The sequence below is a fragment of the Setaria italica genome, chromosome V (genome assembly GCF_000263155.2).
Source record: "Setaria italica strain Yugu1 chromosome V, Setaria_italica_v2.0, whole genome shotgun sequence".
In the NCBI taxonomy this organism is placed as follows: Eukaryota; Viridiplantae; Streptophyta; class Magnoliopsida; order Poales; family Poaceae; genus Setaria; species Setaria italica.
The window spans coordinates 39,893,964-39,914,963 of NC_028454.1; the positions used below are offsets into that span (position 1 = coordinate 39,893,964).

The 21,000-nt window shown below is 49.5% G+C and overlaps 3 protein-coding genes across 3 annotated transcripts; all 3 read left to right on the forward strand.

The window, feature by feature from the left end:
* Nucleotides 1-512: 512 nt before the first annotated feature.
* Nucleotides 513-3,397, forward strand: LOC101766822 (cation/H(+) antiporter 15). Its single transcript, XM_004972173.1, has 4 exons — nt 513-776; nt 863-1,861; nt 1,941-2,352; nt 2,445-3,397. Exons 1-4 carry the CDS (start codon nt 513-515, stop codon nt 3,395-3,397), a joined length of 2,628 nt encoding a protein of 875 aa, XP_004972230.1.
* Nucleotides 3,398-8,486: 5,089 nt separating this feature from the next.
* LOC101763405 (protein LURP-one-related 8) lies at nt 8,487-9,688 on the forward strand. Its single transcript, XM_004970315.3, has one exon. The coding sequence runs from the start codon at nt 8,688-8,690 to the stop codon at nt 9,276-9,278; it is 591 nt and encodes a 196-aa protein (XP_004970372.1). The 5' UTR covers nt 8,487-8,687; the 3' UTR covers nt 9,279-9,688.
* Nucleotides 9,689-11,896: 2,208 nt separating this feature from the next.
* LOC101763813 (2,3-bisphosphoglycerate-independent phosphoglycerate mutase) lies at nt 11,897-16,644 on the forward strand. Its single transcript, XM_004970316.4, has 10 exons — nt 11,897-12,047; nt 12,405-12,578; nt 13,128-13,255; nt 13,773-13,923; nt 14,028-14,231; nt 14,314-14,738; nt 15,436-15,628; nt 15,700-15,795; nt 15,935-16,090; nt 16,190-16,644. Exons 2-10 carry the CDS (start codon nt 12,417-12,419, stop codon nt 16,352-16,354), a joined length of 1,680 nt encoding a protein of 559 aa, XP_004970373.1. The 5' UTR covers nt 11,897-12,047; nt 12,405-12,416; the 3' UTR covers nt 16,355-16,644.
* Nucleotides 16,645-21,000: the final 4,356 nt, after the last annotated feature.

The window sequence follows — 21,000 nt, forward strand, 5'->3', positions numbered from 1 at the left end:
TACGGACTAGACGAACGAAGTCCTGTAGTTCTGCTAAGCTGGGCCACAAAGGACAGATTCCTGAAATGAAACCTGGATGTGGCCCAGGCGTCCCGTGCTCATCTCGCAGATTCTGCTGGTGATAGCGGGCCGTGTACTACATCTCTGGCCCACTAACTCTGGTGCTTCACTGCTTCCTGCCATGCAGCTCACTTGGGTGCCGACCAATCGCAAGCAGACACGCACGCTTCGGCGCTCTTCTCCAAAGTCCCCGGGCAGCCAATCAAACGACGATACAGCGTCGCGAGCGATCCGTCCTCCATCTGTTTCTGCCGTTTGACCCATTCCCCCCACCGTCCGGTAGCGTCCACGCACGCCTCGAGCGGTCAAGCAAGCATCGCCTGTCTCGCTGCCACCGCCCCCCTGAAACGCAACTCGCGTGGCGAAGCAGAGAGCACGCGAGCCGGCGAGGAGGGAGGGCCGCGTTCCGGTGATCGCGAGAGAGGGCGGCGCTCGCCGTGCCATGCGCCAAGATGGACGCCATGCCGATCTCCGACGGTCTTCCGACGAACGTCACGGCGCAGATCCGCAACGTGACGCAGCCGAAGGCGTCGAGCAACGTGGTGTGCTACTCGCCGATGATGATCACCACCAACGGCATCTGGCAGGGGTTCAACCCACTCGAGTTCTCGCTCCCGCTCTTCATCCTCCAGACGGCCATCATCGTCGTCACCACGCGCGTCCTCGTCCTCGTCCTCAGGCCCTTCCGCCAGCCCCGCGTCATCGCTGAGATCCTCGTACGCGCGCGTCATCGATCTCTGCTCGCTTCTCGTATACGTAAAAATACACCCCCGGTGCATGGATTCATGTCTGTTGCGCGCAGGCCGGCGTGCTTCTGGGCCCATCAGTGATGGGGCAGATCGAGACGTGGGCGACCATGGTGTTCCCGCAGCGCAGCCTGCTGACGCTGGAGACGGTGGCGCACCTGGGCCTGCTCTACTTCCTCTTCCTGGTCGGCCTGGAGATGGACATTGACGTGATCCGGCGCTCCGGGAAGAAGGCGCTGTTCGTCGCCATCGCGGGGATGGCGCTGCCGTTCTGCATGGGCATCGCCACGTCCTTCATCTTCCGGCACCAGGTGTCCCGGAACGTGCACCAGACCTCCTTCCTGCTCTTCCTCGGCGTCGCGCTCTCCGTAACGGCGTTCCCCGTGCTTGCCCGCATCCTCGCCGAGATCAAGCTGCTCGGCACCGAGCTCGGCCGGATCGCCATGTCCGCCGCCATCGTCAACGACATGTGCGCGTGGATCCTGCTCGCGCTCGCCATCGCCATCTCGGAGGTGAACAGCGCCGCGCTCTCCTCCCTGTGGGTGCTCCTCTGCGGGGTGCTCTTCGTGCTCTTCTGCTTCTACGCCGTGCGCCCCGGCATGTGGTGGCTCATCCGCCGCACACCCGAGGGCGAGGCCGTCAGCGACATGCAGGTCTCCCTCATCCTCACCGGCGTCATGCTCGCCGGCGTCTGCACCGACGCCATCGGCATACACTCCGTCTTCGGCGCCTTCGTCTACGGGCTGGTCATCCCCACCGGCCCGCTCGGCGTGGTGCTCATCGAGAAGATCGAGGACTTCGTCACCGGCCTGCTCCTGCCGCTCTTCTTCGCCATCAGCGGCCTGCGCACCAACGTCAGGAAGATAGGCGACCCCATCACCGTCGGCCTGCTCGTGCTCGTCTTCGTCATGGCCAGCTTCGCCAAGATCATGGGCACCATCATCATCGCCGCGCTCTACACCATGCCGTTCCGCGAGGGCATCGCCCTCGGCTTCCTCATGAACACCAGGGGGCTCGTGGAGATGATCGTGCTCAACATTGGAAGAGACAAAGAGGTTCAACACGTTACTGATTGGGTACCACCATAACGAATGTGATTTCATTCTGATACGCGCCAAGTATGTTGTGTTGTAGGTGCTGGATGACGAGTCGTTTGCAGTGATGGTGCTGGTGTCGGTGGCGATGACGACGCTGGTGACGCCGGTGGTGACGGGCGTGTACCGGCCGTCGAGGCGCCTCGTCGGATACAAGCGGCGGAACCTTCAGCGCATCAGGCACGACAGCGAGCTCCGGATGCTGGCCTGCGTGCACACCACCCGCAACGTGCCGTCCGTGCTCTCTCTGCTGGAGCTCTCGAACCCGAACAAGCGCTCCCCGATCTTCATCTACGCGCTCCACCTCGTGGAGCTCACGGGCCGCGCCTCCAACATGCTTGCCGCCGCGGCGGCCTCCGCGTCCAAGCAGAGCCGGAGCGGCACGGGTTCCTCCCTGCCGCCCGTGACGGAGCACATATTCAACGCCTTCGAGAACTACGAGAGACACACAGGTCACTGCAGTACAATTTTCTTCACAAGGATCATCAAAAAAGGGAAATTTTGGTTATATACTGACGCAGAGCATTTTGCTTGTGTGCCACAGGAGGTGTGTCCATCCAGACGCTCGCGGCGGTGTCGCCGTACCAGACGATGCACGAGGACGTGGCCGTGCTCGCCGAGGACAAGCACGTGTCGCTCATCGTGGTCCCGTTCCACAAGCAGCAGACTGTGGACGGCGGCATGGAGCCGATCAACGCGCACGTCCGCGGCTTCAACGAAAGCCTCCTCTCCACCTCCCCGTGCTCCGTCGCCATCCTTGTCGACCGCGGCCTCAGCGCCGCCGCGGCGCGGATGGCCACCGAGCACCACGTCGCGCTCTTCTTCTTCGGCGGGCCCGACGACCGCGAGGCGCTCGCCTACGCGTGGAGGATGGTCGAGCACCCAGGCGTCACCCTCACCATCGTGCGGTTCCTCCCTCCCGACTACAGGACGCCCTCCGTCTCCGGCTCGTCCTACCGCCCGTCGCCGGCCGACGCGGACTCGCGCCACATCACCATCAGCACGGAGGGCAAGAGCGAGCTGGAAATGGACGAGGACTACCTCAACGAGTTCCGGACGCGCAACCACGGCAACGAGGCCATCTCCTACTCCACCAAGATGGTGGCCAACAGCGAGGAGACCGTGGCCGCCATCCGGAGCATGGACAACAACCTTCACGAGCTCTACATCGTGGGCCGGCGCCCCGGCCAGGCCGGGTCGCCGATGACGGCGGCGCTCGAGGACTGGATGGAGAACCCGGAGCTGGGGCCCATCGGGGACATGCTGGTCTCGTCCGACTTCTCCATGGCGGTGTCGTTGCTGGTGGTGCAGCAGTACGTGGTGGCCGGGGCGCCCGCCCCGGTCCCCGCGCCGGCGGCGAGCAGCGACCCGGTGCGCCAGTACCTGAGCAACGCCAACCAGCGGCCGGCGGCGGCGGCGTCCGCGGCGTACCGTACGAGCGCGGCGTCGGCAGCAAATAGTAGGTGGTCTGGCTCTGCTGGCACCGTAGGCTTCTGAGGAGGATTGTTGTACGTTCCTAGCTTTTTTAAGGCATGCAGCTAGGTCCTTCACCGTTTTGATTCAGGAGGTTTTATTTGTTTGTGTAGTGTATACTGCTGTATTTTCGATCGTTTTATTCAGGAGGGTTGTATCTCTCAGTTCCGACAGTGATCAACTAGCTCTGAACCGCATGAATCACTCGGGTTATACGTTGCTAACTTTTGTCTACAGAAGTTCGACCGTAAGGTCATGAATTGATCCACTCAAGATGTCATAGAATTCCTCACGTAGCAAAGGAAATTACTCGAATAGATCGAGATAGAGATGTAGCATTTCAGCATTTGTGGAGACTGGAGAGGGAAAATGGAGCAATTTAAATTTTGGGCCGGCCCGATGAGATGGCCTGCTCACTTGTTGGCCCATTATACGTTGGGCTATTTTGTTAGGCTGGAAGCTTGGGAGCCCAACAACGTCTTTAATTTGTCCCTGACGTTCCTCCACAAGACTGCTGTCTGTCTGTCATGCTCAAACACACAGTTTTTTTTTATCAGCAATTCTGTAGTACATTGAATGACGCATTCTTAATTTGTGTTTGCTGCTATGCATGGTTTATGATGTAAAACAGTCTCACACTGCGCGTCACGAGCTTTCTATAATCCTTTAATTTCGTAGTTGAACCAAACTCCGCAAGATCCAATAGCATGCCCATACTGGAAGTCACCTTTTTATCTGTCCATTTCAAAGGGCATCGAGCCATCAACAGTGGCAGAGCCAGCGGTGGGTCAGGAGGCTCAAGCCTCCCTTGAGTCTACCCTCTATTTTTGAGGAGGAAGGAGGAAGAGGAAGAGGGAGGAAGAAAAAGAATCGTCTAGGGTTCATGGCGGGCTCCACCGCTGGCCCTCAAGTAAAGTCACCTCGGTAACACTAGAGCTTTATAACTTTTTTCTTTTATCGAGCCCCTCAAGCTTAACCCTGATATTACGCCCGCACGTCCCAACGAAAGCATCAGTACGTATAAAACTAACAACAAAAGATCTCACAAAAGCGCTACACGTCCCTAGCTGCTACCACCACAGTCCTGAAATGAAAAATACTGATCCCAACATGAGATGCTCCGCTCCTATCCATCTCTGCGGCGTCACTAACCGCAATCTTTCTTGGATCGCCAACCCCCTGGCCCCCGGCGGTCGCATGATTGCCCCGGCTCCCACATGGCTTGTCCCTCTCCTCCCCGAGCTGACCCAGCTGGGGCCAGCACCACTGCACCAGGCACCAAGCCACCAAGCAGCCTGCGCTGTGTGTGATGCGCAGGGCAGCTACGCGGCCGAAGCCGAGTGCCCTGCGATCACGGGCGTGCCACTGTTCCAGTGTCCCTCTAGCACCCCATCACCGATCGGCCCGAGCTGGACACTGTAGCCGCCGCCCCAGCCCCCCGCGGCTACATGGCGATCGTTGCGGCACGCAGGCTACAGTCCCCACCCGGCCATTTCAAAAACGAGGGGGAGCAGCGCAATGTGCGACCGCCCAGCCGAACGGCGGGTGGTCCGTCCGTCCTCTCTCTCCATGCAACTCCACGCCGCGCTCGGTTGGGTTGGGTCGCGGAGAGCGACGGTGTCGGGGCGGAGGCCGAGCCGCTGGGGACACCACCTGCCTGGTTGTCCGCGCGGATCGGAGGCAGCTAGCACCACTGGTGGGCACTTGATTAGGGCCTTTGGCGAGAGGGGCGGCCTGCCAGACAGGAGGAGGACACCATGATTAGTGGCGATGATGCGATTTTAAGCTGTGCGTATTAATCCCCGTGTCCCCCCATGTCAGCTTCGAAGCCACGGACGACGGTTCGGCAACCCTATGCGAGAGAGGACGATCGAGAGCGACCTCGTGGCGCCTTGGGGGCTTGCAGCTTCGAGTCATCATGGTGTCGGGTACATGGCTATGGTCCTGCGTGCCCTGGCGGGGAGGGCGCCTGCATTGGTCCTGACTCCTGAACAAAAGCTCAACATGGGGGAACGGGGGATGATGGACGTACCGAGAGTGATCATCGTAGGCGCGAGATTGAAAACTATGGGCATCTTTCGAAAAAGGTTAAAGGCCTTGAAAGGGGACGACACTGGTGTGCTACCGATACTCGAGCACAGGGTCTACATGCATCGGTAGTGGGCAGCAAGGGATGATTTTTGTAACGTAGCGTGCGCCATGGTAGCCGTGTACTATTTTAGGAATTGACTCTGTGCTTAAAGAGCCAAGGTTTAGTGGGTGGGTGTGTCTCCTTAAGCTTAAGCAAACATCTGTTTCAAAGCAGGACGATCTTTGGTAGGGCATGTGGTGGCATTGATATGATAAAGGATATAAAATCTAGAAGGTGGTGCATGCATGTTTTTTTAAGGACAAAATGAGGAATAATACTATTGGCTTGCAATATGCTTAGCTTTAACTTCCTTCTGCAAGAACCATAGCATGTTTCAAGCTCTCAGCTCACAAGTATAGCAAAGTGAAATTCTCGATTGTAGGGGGAAAAAAGCCTTAGTGGCTTAGGTTTGCACATCACTCGCATAGATCAAACAACTAAATTATCTAAACAATCAGCTAGTATAATGACGTATATGTGCACTTTATATACAACTTTTGCATAACATATATCATTTATATGATCTGCTGATGTGGAAGTGAGACTGCAGAGATGGAAAATAAATATTATGTGAAAAAGCACGGATAGTTTGTTAGCTACAATTTTTTTGTAAGGTCAATAATTGTCTGCCACGAAAAAAAACAAATAGACAATTTTATTTTCAACTCTCTTGCACCAGCCTTGATATCTTGAAATTAAAGTTGAAATATTTGATTAGATTCTTCCAACACACCTCTTACATCATATGGCCCTTATAATTCGATTGATTAGGCCTGGAATTGTGGACAAAATCATTGTGCTAGCTAGCTGTGGGCACGAACCGAGATCTATACCAACGCCGTCGCTCATCTCCGTCGTCGAGCATCCTAGCTACCAGCAGAGGATCGCTACACCTTTCGATGGGTGGGTGGCACGTCAGTATACGTCGTGTACCTACTGATGATGGCACAGTTTGGTACTTGGTAGTCCCCTCCTCTTGCAATGACTAGACGCTACGTGTTAGCACGATTATTGTGAAATCTTTTCTTCCTTCGTAATTTCTTTAAAATTATTTAAACATAAAATCAGCACGGGGGGCTTACCCCTGTTTCCTAACAGTACATACAAGAACTCTGAGTCCATCTGTTGCATACACGTCAAAATCATGGTTTAAATTAAACAAATTTAACTAAATCTACTGCATGCTTGGAGGGGCACGAATTGAAGCAAGTCAATAAGAAAAGCTATAGCATGTGGGTCAATCCATAGTTCCGTACCACAGGGAAATTATATCATCTCATTGCTCGCACCAGAGTAAAAGGGAATAATTATCAGTATCAGGGAGTAATGAGAATGACATCGCTCGGTATGTAAACCACATGTTGAGGCTTCAGAGCCAGGTGTGGAGGAAGATATCCTAGAATACTGGCAGAACAATATAATTGCGGAAATCCTGTCCCTGGACGTGGTCTTGTTGACCGATGAAAACAATCATTTTCTACTTTCAGCTTGTAAATCGAATAACATCATCCCCGCCCCCTCTGCTCCAATCCCTCGCCTCCACGTGTCGCTTAGTTGCGCTGAACATGTTTCGATCACGTAAGCCTAGCATTGTTTACACCTTCATCTAGCCTAATGACAAGAGTATCTCATAATTGGTATGAAGACAATGCAGCCTAACTAAGTTTATCACGAACGCAACCAGCCAATAGCGTACGTGCAGATGGCTCCAAACCTAGCTGAAGACTTTGTTTAGTTTAATTTCCCTCGAATCAAAAAAAAATCAGGATAATGAAGTAAAGAATAGTGTAAAATTAAATACTTAATAAACCTGCTCCCACGTAGGCCGGCTGCAGCAAAGCTAAGATGGTCAGCGACGTCCCGGCCGGATGCAGCCGAAACTAATGTTCGGTACTCCGATCCTCGTCCACAGCCATACCACATATAGAAAACACCCGCTCAACTTGGTAGTATATCATTGGATGCATGGTAGTAGCATCGTTATCCAGATTTGCTATCACATTTACTCACCGCGCTCGCTCTGATCCCGGTAGGAATCAACACCAATGTGTTCAAATCTTATACTGCAACAATAATAATAATAATAATAATAATAATCCTAAAACAGTAAATCATTTTCCATAGAATTCAGCCGACCACACGCGAGCTGCTAGTAGGTTGCGTTGGGCTCGGAGCTAGCTGCATTATCACCTGCGCGTCTCCATCAGCCATTTCATCAGGCGGTCAAGGAAGAATTTAACTAAAAGGGGAGCGTCCCCATCAGCCAGCCGCCTCGCTCCAAACGCGCTACGCGCGCGCTGCCTCTCCCTCTCTGCAGTCGTACTAGCCAACTTCTACCCGCCCCGCCCAAGTCCTGGCCGGCCGCCGCGTGTCCCCGACCCCCCAGCGCGGAGCTATCCAGTCCAATCGATTTCTTAATTTCTATGGCGCAACCGCAATCTCCCGAGCATAATGAATCATTAGCGTCCAAATCGAGCCGGTGCCGCGTCCACGTTCGCTGCGTAATCGCATGCAGGTGCATTATCGCCGCCGAAGATAAACTGCAAGCCAAAAAAACAACTCCTGGTCGATCGATCGATCGACGTAATCTACCGCACATTTGGCACGCAGGAAACGTTTCGGATGATTGGCCAGAATTCCGTTCGATCGGATAGATCGATCTCGAACTGTTCCGAATCGTTGCGCTCGATCTCGCGTCCACAGAAATTTAGAATTCTTTTGGATGTCGCGTCGTTTTAAGCTGCACAGTTGCTCGTGTGCCCTACCCAAGATTGTTATGGATCCGCGCGGCAGGGTACGCGAATCATGCACGCACCCGGTGTTGCTTTGGCTAAAGCGGCGGGAGGCCATAATTCGGGGGAGGCCGTTATGAGTTGAGCCTGATCCGAGCTCTTCGCCGGCATCCCATGTCGTCACCGTGGCCCACGCACGTCAGGGGGAACATGCCTTTGCTTGTTGGCTTGCCGCTGTATATATACCAGCCTCTCCGTCCTACCCCTCTACCAGCCTCAGAGCCACCAAGACCTAGCTGCCTATAGCTAGCTAAGCCTGACCGATACTCAGCAACCACCTGAGAGACTCCAGCTCCGATCCTTTCCTAGCTTCCGTGTCTTGATCTGCTCTCCGATCCGGAGGTTGATCGATCGCCGAGCTACAAACAGCTAGCCAGCCAGCGCGCGCGCGATGGCGAAGGTCCACCCCAACGTGCTGCCGTCGCCGGCCGAGAGAGCCGCGGCGGCGGGCGAGGAGGAGCCGACGTCGCTGACGGTGTGGCGCAAGTCGCTGCTGTTCAACTGCAGGGGGTTCACGGTGTTCGACGCCAAGGGCGACCTCGCCTACCGCGTCGACAGCTACGACGACGCCGAGGCCGAGGTCGTGCTCATGGACCCCGCCGGCCGCCCGGCCTTCACCGTGCGCCGCAAGCGCCTCAGCCTGTCTGGCGAGCAGTGGCTCATCTTCGCGGGCGAGGAGGCGCGGCGGCCCGTGTACGCCGTCAAGCGCGGCGGCGGCGGCAAGTCCATGGCGCGCGTGGCGCCGCAGTGCGCCGCCGGGGCGCCCTTCGAGGTGGAGGGGTCCTACGGGCGGCGGCGCTGCGTGGTGTACGACGGCGAGCGCCGGGCCGTCGCCGAGGTGCAGCCCAAGGAGGCCGTCGGCACGGACGTGTTCCGGCTGGTGGTGCAGCCTGGCGTCGACGTGTCGCTCGCCATGGCCGTGGTGGTGGCGCTCGACCAGATGTTTGGGAGGCCGTCGCTCCTCAGGAGCTGGTCCTCGTAGATTCCTCCTGTTTTGCTTGTTCAGTACTCTAGACAGATTTTTGCCCCTGATCTTGGGGTTGTGAAGTATCGTTAGATGCTGATAATTCGATTGATCTGCCTGGCATCCCGGGCATGAGAGCAAACTCTGTTCTTGCCTGCCACAGCACCCTGGTCAGGCCGATTGAGATTTTTCTTTTACTCCACATCACATGAAATCCCTCTCGATTCTCTTTGGTTGTCCGATCCAACCAAAATCCGTGAGTCTTGTAAAGAGGGATGGAGATGTAAATATGTATACCGAGAAAAGGGGGGCAAAAAAGACTACTAGAAAACTTTTCTTTTTCTGGTTCCACTGCTGCATATCCGATTTTCCTTTTTTGAGCTGATGTATCCGATTTTCTGAACGTGAAATCTTGTCCCTTGTGCACTTCTACTATCTTCTTCGACGCTTGCGTCTTGATCCACTCGAGAGCTATTTTTGGGCACGTCAGGTTGTCGAAGCCAAAAGCAACCCTGACAGCGTCCTGCGTCGTCGTCCGCTCCGGCGGCAAAGCAAATACGGACATGGAGAATCTCACACTTGTGCGGCAACAATTTTGTTCGCTTTTGCATGTGGGCTGGCGAGAGAGGACAATCGCGTCGTTGCTCGCCCGGGGACCCTGCCATCGTGGAGACCGGAGAGATGCACACACCTGGGGCCTGGGGGTTCCGGAAGTTCAGAGCTGCAAAAGGCAGGCAGGTTGGCGCCTCGCTGCTTTCCAGATACCAGGTGGCCAGTCAGTCCAGCCAAGGATGACGAGGCGTGCCGGACGACGACGGACGCCGAAATATACACAGATACGCACCCCGTATCTGCAATCTGCAGAGATGGAGACCGTGTTCTTTTGTATCTCTTGTCAGAGTTCTTGCTTTCATCAGTGTCCACTGTCTAGTGTTCAGTTCCACTGGCAGGTTATAGCAGAGAGAGATCTAGAGAGGTTAGGTCTGGTATGGTATGTCATGTTCTGATCACTCGGTTAAGTCCTAGGATTTTTTTTTTTGCAAATAGATAAGTCCTAAGAGTTGATGGTATCAGACTTTTGTTGGAGGACTTCAGAAATCGCAGAACGCCAACACTGAAACACAGCATGAACCATGGGAGAGCAGGCTGGTTCATATTTATAATGTATTGGGCCAGAAATAATGATGGGTGCGTGCGAAGCTTACAGTGTAAATAAATTCCAATTGAATAACTTTAGGCCCAGTGAATTCCTGGGTCCGCATGCCAGAAGCCCAGAACATAGCATCGTATTAGGCCCAACACATTCGTTTTCACAGGGAAGCCCGAGTAATCTAAAACTGGCCCAGCAAGGAAAGGCCAGGGCAAGGCCCGCATCCAAATCATGATTTATTTATTTTTTTGGACTTTGAGGTTTTCTTTTTCAATTGAAACCTGAAACACTCGCCTGCCTGAAGCTTCGAGAACGACGACCACGGGTCCACGGTCCCAAAGTCGCCAAGAACATGGTGGTCTGCATGTGTCCGTCGTCCTGCGTGCGTCAAACACTCAGCTACTCAGGCAATCGACGGTTGCTGTTTCGGCGGCCCTTGGGGTCACCAGGATCCGGTTCGCCTCTGCTACCAGCCCCTCGAGATTGACCGTCGGCGGCCGAGCGAGAGCGACCGGATCACCGGAACAAAGTTCCGCCGACCGGTCCTAGACTTTGGGTCTGTTCGCTTCAGCTTATAAGCCGGCTGAAAAGCTGAAACGGCTAATTTGTTGTGAGAGAAAAACACTGTTTGATGGCTGATAAGCCGGCTGAATAAACTGAAGCGAACATGTCGTTTCTTCCCGTAGCTTGCCGTTCAAACCTCTCTATTGGCAGTTCAGCCTTCGCCCTTCGGCATGAAACGGCACATTTGAGGAAGATGAATCCTGTGCGGCTGTATCCAGATACCAGATGACTGAGAATTCCAATGCTCACAGGGTGTTCTGCTTTCAAGTTTAAGTTAAAAAAACACGCACAGGGTGTTCTGCTACATGCTTGGGTTACTGTCACTGAACGTACACTCACGCCTAAACAGCACCTCTTGGGAGTTGCAGCACGAAATGGATACAGCACCTTCGGGGAATATCCAATTCCAACCCTGAGTCATCTATTCGAGCTGCAGCTCGAATCAGGATTTTCCCACCAATGATGCCTCACCCTGATTCTCACCTCACGTTGTAAGGTCACTACTGAAGGAGTCGCTGCCCCCGGGAGGGGACAAAATCGCGGCCGTTTGGGTCTTTGGGATGAGGTGGACACTACTGTTCCGTTGCCCAAGCCCTGATAAAAAAAGTGGGCCCCACATGGGCCAAGCGATAGCCGCCCACCATCGTGACCGTCCAATACCAGGGGCAGAATAGAAAACTGGAGGATCTCCGCCGTCTGGATCCACAAACCCGGCGGAGCCCATTTTTCTAACTTGAACGAAAAGTTGATCTTTTCCTTCCCTGTACCAGTTGTACGTAGAATATAAATAAATAATCCCACTCTTTTAATTACGCACACCAGCCGTCCGATGACTCCACGCATTCCCGCAGAGCGCCGATCCGGCCGTCCAATTCTAAAATCGCCGAATTAGGTCGAAGCACTTATCATTAAATATTGTAATTATCATTTTTTATTCGCCCCCCCCCCCCCCCCTCCCTTTCGCCGTCGTCTCTCCTTATTAATATCGCCGCGGCATCGCATCCTCAGTTCCATCGTCCCATTGCTCGCCAAGGGTTCTTCTTGTCAGGCAAGGCAAAAGCAGGAGCGAAAAGGTGAGAACAATCTCAGGTTCCCCCCTTCCCCATTAACGTGCCTTCGATTTCTCGATGTTTATTCGTCAGATCGACCAATCCTTTGCATCTGATTTGCTTCGCTTTTTTCTATTTGGAATTGGAACGAGAGATCTGGTTGCTTAAGCCCGATTGTGAACGACCGCGCTGGTCGCCTGCTCTCAATTTACCATGCAAATAAATGAATTAGATATTTAGATTACGTGTTCCGATCTGATTTGTTGTAGCGACGCCGTGTGGCGGATTCTGAAACCAGGTGCAGATCTGTCTGGTTATGCTGCGGATTTGCTGCGCGTCTAGCCTGTTGCTGACTGTATGGTGCGGTGTGTGATTTGGTAGGTTTCGTTGGTGATGGCGAGCTCAGGAATTTCGTGGACGCTGCCGGACCACCCGAAGCTCCCCAAGGGGAAGCCTGTAGCCGTCGTCGTGCTGGATGGATGGGGCGAGGCCGACGCCGACCAGTACAATTGCATCCATGTCGCTCAGACGCCCGTCATGGATTCGCTCAAGAATGTATGTATGCCTTTCTTTGCACCTTTCCGGCTGCTTCATTGTGTGCACTGTATCTTCAATATCATGGTTGTGCTGTTGTGTTGTCGGCAGTTGGATTGATCACGTTAGTACTTACAAGCCTAGCTCTAAGAATTTGCATTGGTTCAGTTGAGTTTAATGGATCAAATGTGATTTTTTATACTTTTCACTGTGATAAGGTCACATTGATGTGTAGTGGCCATTCAGAATCCAGATCGATTGTGCGGATAAGATTCATAGCTGACATGCCTTTTCCACTTGGTCCATGCATCTGGATCCAATACTTAATGCTGAGTTTCATGTAGTAGAACTACCTGAAAATGGTGATGCACTAAGGTTACTGATGCTTTACAAATACGTATCCGTTCAATTGCTTGTTTGATCACTGCCTCTGTTTCAACAGAAAATGACTTGGTGTTGCATGAAACCTGCTTGTTTCTTTAGACAACTCTTAGATGAAACGTTGTGCTGTCTGCATAATTTGATTTGTTGGTATACAATGCTCATGACCCTTTTGTGCAATAATATCAGGGTGCTCCAGAGAAGTGGAGGCTAGTGAAGGCTCATGGAACCGCTGTGGGTCTCCCATCTGATGATGACATGGGCAACAGTGAAGTTGGCCACAATGCTCTTGGAGCTGGTCGCATTTTCGCCCAAGGGTATGTTAGTTTCTTATTAATTTTTGGAAATATGGTCGTAACTAATGCATTGTTTGGATATAGCGATGGTACATGAATGATCACAAACTTCATTTTGGCTACAGGCCAAGTCTCAACGAGTGATATAATTGCCGAATGCCAGCAAATAATCTTATGTCCATAAGATACAAAATATGTGTAGCATGAGTGTGAACAGGACAGAGTTTACCATCTTCCACACCTTAACCAGAATAGAGCCAGTAACTCATTGATTATGACTTTCATTGCTATATCAACAATTTTATTATTATTTTTGCTTTGAGCAACTTCTAACTAGATCTCTTTTATGTGCTGGTTTGTGCTTTCTTTTGCTTGTGTTGTGTACTCTTCTGTTCTACATTTGTATTCATACAAAGCAATCAAGAAATTGAGCTTATTGTTCTATCTTTTTTCTTTTATATACATGTCAAATATAACAATTAAGTCCTTGACAGTCTCTGATCTAACTAACTGCTGCTTTTTTTTCTTGTCTATATAGCGCTAAGCTTGTAGACAAAGCTCTTGCCTCTGGAAAAATTTATGAAGGAGATGGTTTCAACTACATCAAAGAATCTTTTGAAAATGGTACCCTTCACCTTATTGGGCTGTTGAGTGATGGTGGTGTCCACTCCCGTCTTGACCAACTGCAGGTTTGCTAAGCTTTCCTTGATTTATGGTTGTTTAAGTTACAGAAATGCCTTTGCGTGCCATCTATGCCACAAGATTTATTCTTTTTTTTTTTTGCTCTATTCAGTTACTTCTAAAAGGTGCCAGTGAGAGGGGAGCAAAAAGAATTCGTGTTCACATTCTTACCGATGGGCGTGATGTTTTGGATGGCAGCAGTGTTGGTTTTGTAGAGACCCTAGAGAATGATCTTTCACAGCTTCGAGGGAAGGGTATCGATGCCCAGATTGCATCTGGTGGTGGACGGATGTATGTTACCATGGACCGCTATGAGGTAAACACTTTTCATCTTATTGAACCATCAATGTTTGTTGTCTACTTTGGCTTACAATTCTATTTTGTTTAATACTTTCCAGAATGACTGGACTGTGGTTAAACGTGGGTGGGATGCCCAGGTGCTTGGAGAAGCACCCTACAAATTCAAAAGTGCACTTGAAGCAGTGAAAACACTGAGGGCAGAGCCTAAAGCTAATGATCAGTATTTGCCCCCATTTGTGATAGTTGATGACAGCGGCAAAGCTGTTGGGCCTGTATTGGATGGTGATGCAGTTGTCACTATCAACTTCCGTGCTGATCGCATGGTTATGCTTGCAAAAGCACTTGAGTATGCAGATTTTGACAAATTTGATCGTGTCCGTGTCCCAAAAATCCGGTATGCTGGGATGCTTCAGTATGATGGTGAGTTGAAGCTTCCAAACCGTTACCTTGTTTCTCCACCAGAGATAGAGAGGACATCTGGTGAATACTTGGTGAAGAATGGCATCCGCACCTTTGCTTGCAGGCAAGTACCACCTGTTTGTCAATCTTTCTCTTGATATTAAACTACTTTTTGTGAACTTTGATTTTGAATCATTCTTTTTTCAGAGTTATCTCTGTTGTACAAATACTTGTTTATAGCTTTTGACAGCATTCATTGCAACCTATTTTATAATGAGGGTTCATTGCAACCCATTGCCTTCTACTACATTTTATCCCTCTATCTTCTGCCCTTTCGAGTTTCTTCTTGTAAAGTTGCATGCTCAATCTCTGATCAAGCTTTAAAATATTGAATGACAATTTGTCTAAAATGGAGGCATGATATGCAAGAAACTATGTGTGTGGTCCCTTAGAGGCAGTGTTCACCTAAACGCTAGCCAATTATCAGGCTAAATGTCTGTTTAAATAGGAATGGCTAGCCACTCTGGCATTTTAACAGGCTAAACGGACATTTAAGCAAGTTAGTCAGTCTTTGTTATCTTGGGGCAGATAGCTGCTTATTTGTTTGACATTTATAGGATGATGATATTCAAATTATTTATACAAAGATCGTAGTTTGGTGTTCTTGTGCTAAGTTTGGCCTCCTAAACTGTTAATCTTCTGTATTAGAGCTGCATAATGCTATTTTTGGTTTGGTTTGAGTTTAATATTGCTCTCGATCTTACAAGAGTACATTTTAATATTCTTTTGCTTATCTGGTAACATTGATTTGTGTGTAACAGTGAGACAGTGAAGTTCGGTCATGTCACATTTTTCTGGAACGGTAACCGTTCAGGATACTTTGATGAAACTAAGGAAGAGTATGTAGAAATTCCTAGTGACAGCGGTATTACATTCAATGTTGCACCCAAGATGAAGGCGCTTGAAATCGCAGAGAAAGCCAGGGATGCTCTCCTTAGTGGAAAGTTTGACCAGGTAAATGATTCTGAAATTAGTAATGGACAAGTCTTCCAATTTCCCCATTGCTTAGTGTATTGCTGTTACAGGTACGTGTCAACCTGCCAAATGGTGACATGGTGGGTCACACTGGTGATATTGAGGCCACTGTTGTTGCTTGCAAGGCAGCTGATGAAGCTGTTAAGGTGAGAACGATCATTTAATGTTTACTTACATGCTGTCTTTATGTCCTCATTATCATGTGCGTGCATTGCACAGTTCACCTTATTTATATTGCACGTTTTATTCGCCTTTGCCTAGTTTAACCACTGTTCTTTTTAACAGATGATTTTGGATGCTGTGGAGCAAGTTGGTGGTATTTACCTTGTCACTGCTGATCATGGAAATGCAGAGGACATGGTGAAAAGGAACAAAGCTGGCAAGCCGCTGCTCGACAAGAGTGGTGGTATCCAAATTCTCACCTCACACACCCTTCAGCCGGTAAGTCCAATGCCAGGACCGTAGGCCTTTGATAGTCTCCCTGCCCACCTGAGTTATATGTTGATTGCCTGGATTTTTAATGCCTCTGTTATACTTCAGGTCCCTGTCGCCATTGGAGGTCCTGGTCTGCACCCTGGAGTGAAGTTCCGGACTGACATCCAGACCCCTGGGCTTGCTAACGTTGCCGCCACTGTGATGAACCTCCATGGCTTTGAGGCCCCTGCTGACTACGAGACAACCCTCATTGAAGTTGCTGACAACTAAATATTGGTCAATCGTAATGTCCAATTTTGTTGCTATAGTTTTGAGAATGGATCGGTGATGGCCATGTCATTGAATAATTTATGTTTGCAAGCACGCTGCTCAAACTCGAGAAACATTGAGAGAAACGCATTTTGACTTGCACCTAGTTGTTATCTCCTAAGCTGGCTTTTTTGGCAGTTTGATAACCATTTTTATTCTACTATGTATCATATATGTGAGGCAGCAAACTGTGCCCCGCTGTCTGTGAGACGTGACTCGTTTTACTTAACTTTCCTTTCGGCCTCATGCAATGATGCCCTGGAGCCTGGAATGTACTACAGCTCACCTGTTCTACACCAGCAGATTTCAGTTTTCAATTCTAAGATTCATGGCAACTAAAATGTCACGATATGAGGATAATTCCCAAAGTTTGCACGAAACCTTGAACACCACTCGACTGTAGACTTCTTCAGACGAAACCTTGACCATTCCATGGTTCTGACAGTTTAGATCTCTTCTTGGATGGTGTTTCGTTTGCAGAGGTTCCATAGGTGATAGGACTAGAACTAGTTTGACCCAACACCTACCAAACTACAACTATTTCGGCACGTACACTAGACGAAAAGTTGCAGTTCTATGGTACCATGGGTTTGTAGTAGCTCTGTTGCCGTTACAAGTTTTCCAGCCTACCACGGCCCGGGCCTAGCTCTGTTGTTACATCATGGATGGTGTCTCTATTAGCCTGCACATCCAGCCCATAAAGTCATCAGGTCCAGGCCCAGTCATTTAAAAAGATGCGCTGGTGTCGCTGAATGCGCTGCTGCTGCCAACAGCTCCGGTAAACTGCTCATGCAGCTCATGTTTGCGACGGACACTCACCGCACCGGAGACCGCATCCGCGACCGAGAGCGACGGCCAAAGGCTGAAGGCGGCTGCGGACGACGGGTTGCGAGTGGATGCGATGTCCTGCCACTCCTCCACATCCTCGATCCCACCGCGCGCGCCGTCTCCTCAAATCCGCTTGCCCTCGCTCCATACCGACCTCTGATTCAATCGGACCCGCCTTCCATCCCGCCGGCGGCGCGTTGCCCTCCGCCGTGCCCTCGCTCCCCTCGCCCAACTCGGGGCTCGTCAGGCCGCACCACATCTCACCAACGCCACTGCAACCTCTGCCTCGATGTCGCCCCTCCGCCGCCGCCGCCTCGATCTCGCCTGCCCGATGGTCACCCCGGCGGTTGAGGGTCCGCATCAAAGGGTAACCCCGACGGCGTGCGGAGGACCTGGGACGCACTGACGCGGCAGCGGCGGCCCCGTCCCAGGGCAGAGGAGACGGATGCTTTGGTGGCTCCGGCGCACGTTCCCGTGGAGGATGTTAGATATAAACATGGTTTGTAACATGAGTTGTAACTGAATTGGATTTGGATAGAGCCAGGAGATGTTGCGCTAGGGATAAAGCTGTTGTAGTTTGTTAGTCTCGTATATCTCCTGACCACCGGTCCTATTTATGTAAGCTACGGTCAGGGCTCTTCTGATCATTCAATCTATTAACACGTATCATGCTCGAGCCCAAGGATCAGGGCCAGCGTTTCCTGCCTAGTGCGCCTCTGATAGATTTCACAGAGGACGCAATGGCAGCGACTTGATCCGGTAAGGCGAGGGTGCCTAGCTGCCAGCTGCACCCATGAGGGTGGAATCGTGGATGGAGAGGATCTTGCTCCCTTCAATCCCTGCATAGGCAGGAGCCACAAACGCAAGGTTTCTTTGTCTCTCTCTCTTACTCACACACACAAACATACCTTGACGCTGCTTTTCTAATCACCATCTATTTGATTAAATGCTCATGTGAACCTGTGATCTGTGTTGCCCTGTGATTTCTACACTAGATTTGATCATTCGAGTGTACTGGCAGAAATTGCTAGCTTTAGTATCCACTGTCAATTCTTATTCATCCAGTTAATGGCCTTGTTTGTGAGCTGCCTTTTGTTCCTAGATCTGGCATGCATTGTTGATAATAACGTGCTGTAGAACATGGCCTTTGTAGTGGTCTTTGACATTGACAAGTCAGGTCCAGATTTCTCTCATTTTTATTTTATTCCAACAAGCATTAATGGATTATTGCTAGGTATTTTTTGAGAGCTTTCTTTCTCTCTTCCATGAATGCATGCTACCTGATGTATTCCAAAATGGATGGGGTGCTTGCAACTTGTATTTTATATATGCTTTAGTAATCTTCAGTTGTCTTATGCAACAAAAATTCGCCAATGGTTTGCTGCACATTAAGCTTAGGAGGTTTAATTAATTAAATTTGCTAGAATGACAAAATGGAATTTTGATGTCTACGCTAACCGGTTGAATTGTAGGGGTCTGAGGTCTTTTTTTTTATTGAAGCAACAGGGGAGGACCCTACTGATGAATTTGAGAGGATATATGTGTGTGTACAGGTTACATGGCCGTATAGTTCCAAAAGACAAAAAATAAAAGAGGAGAAGGCATTTAGATCCCTCTCCCGCGCACACGAAATATTTTCTTGGTTGTCCATAAATAGTTGTTTTCTGCGCATTAAGCTTTTCTGTTGTGCTAATCTGATTCAAGGAACACAGAATTGCAACTATCTTAAAATTCCTTTTTATATTCCATTTTATACCAATTCCAGGTACATGCATGATTGGTATGGCCAGGTTGAATGCAAATATGTGGCAACACTGAACTAGAACAGTCATTATGAAGCATGTCAAGTAAGCATGTTCTAACTTTTGGAATATAGCTTCATGAATTTGATTCTTTGATCTACTATACAAGGTTGTATTTGTTTGATCTGTCACTTAATTTGTTATTGGAGTTGCCCGGCCAACAAATCCGCATGTGCCTCCGCCACCTCGACGTCCCCAAGGCCCGTACGTGATCCCCAGGCCCCTTCCCTTTTGTTTGGTTGCAAACACTGACAAAGAACCATTTGCAACTGAGCTCATGACTAACTTAATGTACCGTCGCTGCTTGCAGGTCACAGCTCAGATGAGGCAAAGCGGAGAGCTTGATTACTGGATGCAGGATTAGCATCCACTATGAGGCTGTGCACCTGGTCCATCATAATTCTTTGAATTTACTCTATTGAATGCAGGGTATTTCCTGAAATTGCAAGAATTATGGCACCAGAGTGACCGTCAATGAACAGAAGGCAATGCTGTGCTGCCAATTAAGTTGCCTGGTGATGTTTCTAACACGCATTCTATACTATCTGACATTTAGATTTCAGGCTGCTGTCGTATCTGGTTTGTGACTGTATTTTCTACCAATTAAGTTGCCATGTTTTTTCCTGTTTCCCTCCTAGATCTTTATTTTTACATGCAGTGTGATGCTGTCAGTAGTGAGTTCATGTGTCACAAACAGTTGTTGCTGGATAGGTGGTTCCTGAGGTAACAAATTTAGTGTTAACTGGTTATATATGTAGGAATGATGTACTGATAGCTCTTGTTTTAGCTGTGATAGGATGATTGCATGTGAGTTGCTGGTTTCTTGAAGTTATATTATTTTTTTCCTGATTTCTTATCTGTACATTTATCTTAAAATTTTTACATTGGATACAGTCGTACCTATTTCACACGTACCTTTGTTTGCTTTTTTTTATGATTCAGATGGACGTGGGAGATGAAAAAGGTAGCATGTGAAAGAGGTAAAAAAAGCTTGAACTGATAATAAGTTTTCTCTAGCCTTGCAAAATTTAATTTCATTTCACTCCATCAAATATTGTGTATGGTTCATCCTCAACCAGATGTGGTGTATATAAATGAAAATTTCTACTCAAAGCTGTATAATTTTGGTGAACAAGAGCTGGACTCTTTGTGATGATCTTTACAGTATAGAAGAAAAGCATAAAACTTTTTGAATTTTAGTCAGTCTCAAGTAGAGTTGTAGTTTGTTATGGTTTGGTTGGGAGCTCACTAATGCATATTGCTCATTCTGAGGGAAATAATGTCTTAACCATACTGTCTTCCTTTCAAATGCCCCATTTTGTCGATAGTCAAACTTATATCTGTTGGTCGTAATAATAAGGCTCATGGTCTTTTGCTGCTTTTGCTTGGTAAAAAAATCCCCTTATGTGAGTGAAATACGAGTTAGACCGATAAAATCAGAACTTGGAAATGCTTATGTACTGAACATGTCGACCATGATGGAAGTACACTGACTAAGAGTATCATCCGCTAAGAGTTTATATTGTTCTGCTAAGAGTTTCATCCACTCCTTTTCCTTTTCTTCCTTTTCTGATGATGTTTTGTTGCTCACCAGGTTATTACTCATTGCATTTTTTCCCTTGTGCTAGACTCTGTTGATTGACTGGTTTCAGCCAACAATGATGTGTAGCGATCTTGCTTCAAAGACACAGGCCTCACATTCATGGTTTATGATTCAGTAACGAATTTGGTCAGTCAGCGATGATGTTCAGTTGGGAAGTTTCAGATTATCATGTTCTTTATATATACTGCACTTCTTAATCTCCATTTTTTATCAGTCTTATGACCCATTAATACTGATGGAGAACCATTATAAGCCTAATGCTACAAACTACATGTGGGAGTATGCCTGTAAGGTATCAATTTACCATTGTAATGTAATGACAACACCGATATATCTAATATATCTATTGATCTTTTTTACAGTCAGACCTAGAG

Excerpts from the sequence above, each read along its gene's own strand:
- LOC101766822 (XM_004972173.1), top strand. The coding sequence starts at position 513 with ATGGACGCCATGCCGATCTCCGACGGTCTTCCGACGAACGTCACGGCG. Across the intron at positions 1,862-1,940 it reads ACATTGGAAGAGACAAAGAG|GTGCTGGATGACGAGTCGTT; the intron begins GTTCAACACGTT and ends GTTGTGTTGTAG. Across the intron at positions 2,353-2,444 it reads GAACTACGAGAGACACACAG|GAGGTGTGTCCATCCAGACG; the intron begins GTCACTGCAGTA and ends TGTGTGCCACAG.
- LOC101763405 (XM_004970315.3), top strand. The coding sequence starts at position 8,688 with ATGGCGAAGGTCCACCCCAACGTGCTGCCGTCGCCGGCCGAGAGAGCC.
- LOC101763813 (XM_004970316.4), top strand. The coding sequence starts at position 12,417 with ATGGCGAGCTCAGGAATTTCGTGGACGCTGCCGGACCACCCGAAGCTC. Across the intron at positions 12,579-13,127 it reads TCATGGATTCGCTCAAGAAT|GGTGCTCCAGAGAAGTGGAG; the intron begins GTATGTATGCCT and ends CAATAATATCAG. Across the intron at positions 16,091-16,189 it reads CCTCACACACCCTTCAGCCG|GTCCCTGTCGCCATTGGAGG; the intron begins GTAAGTCCAATG and ends GTTATACTTCAG.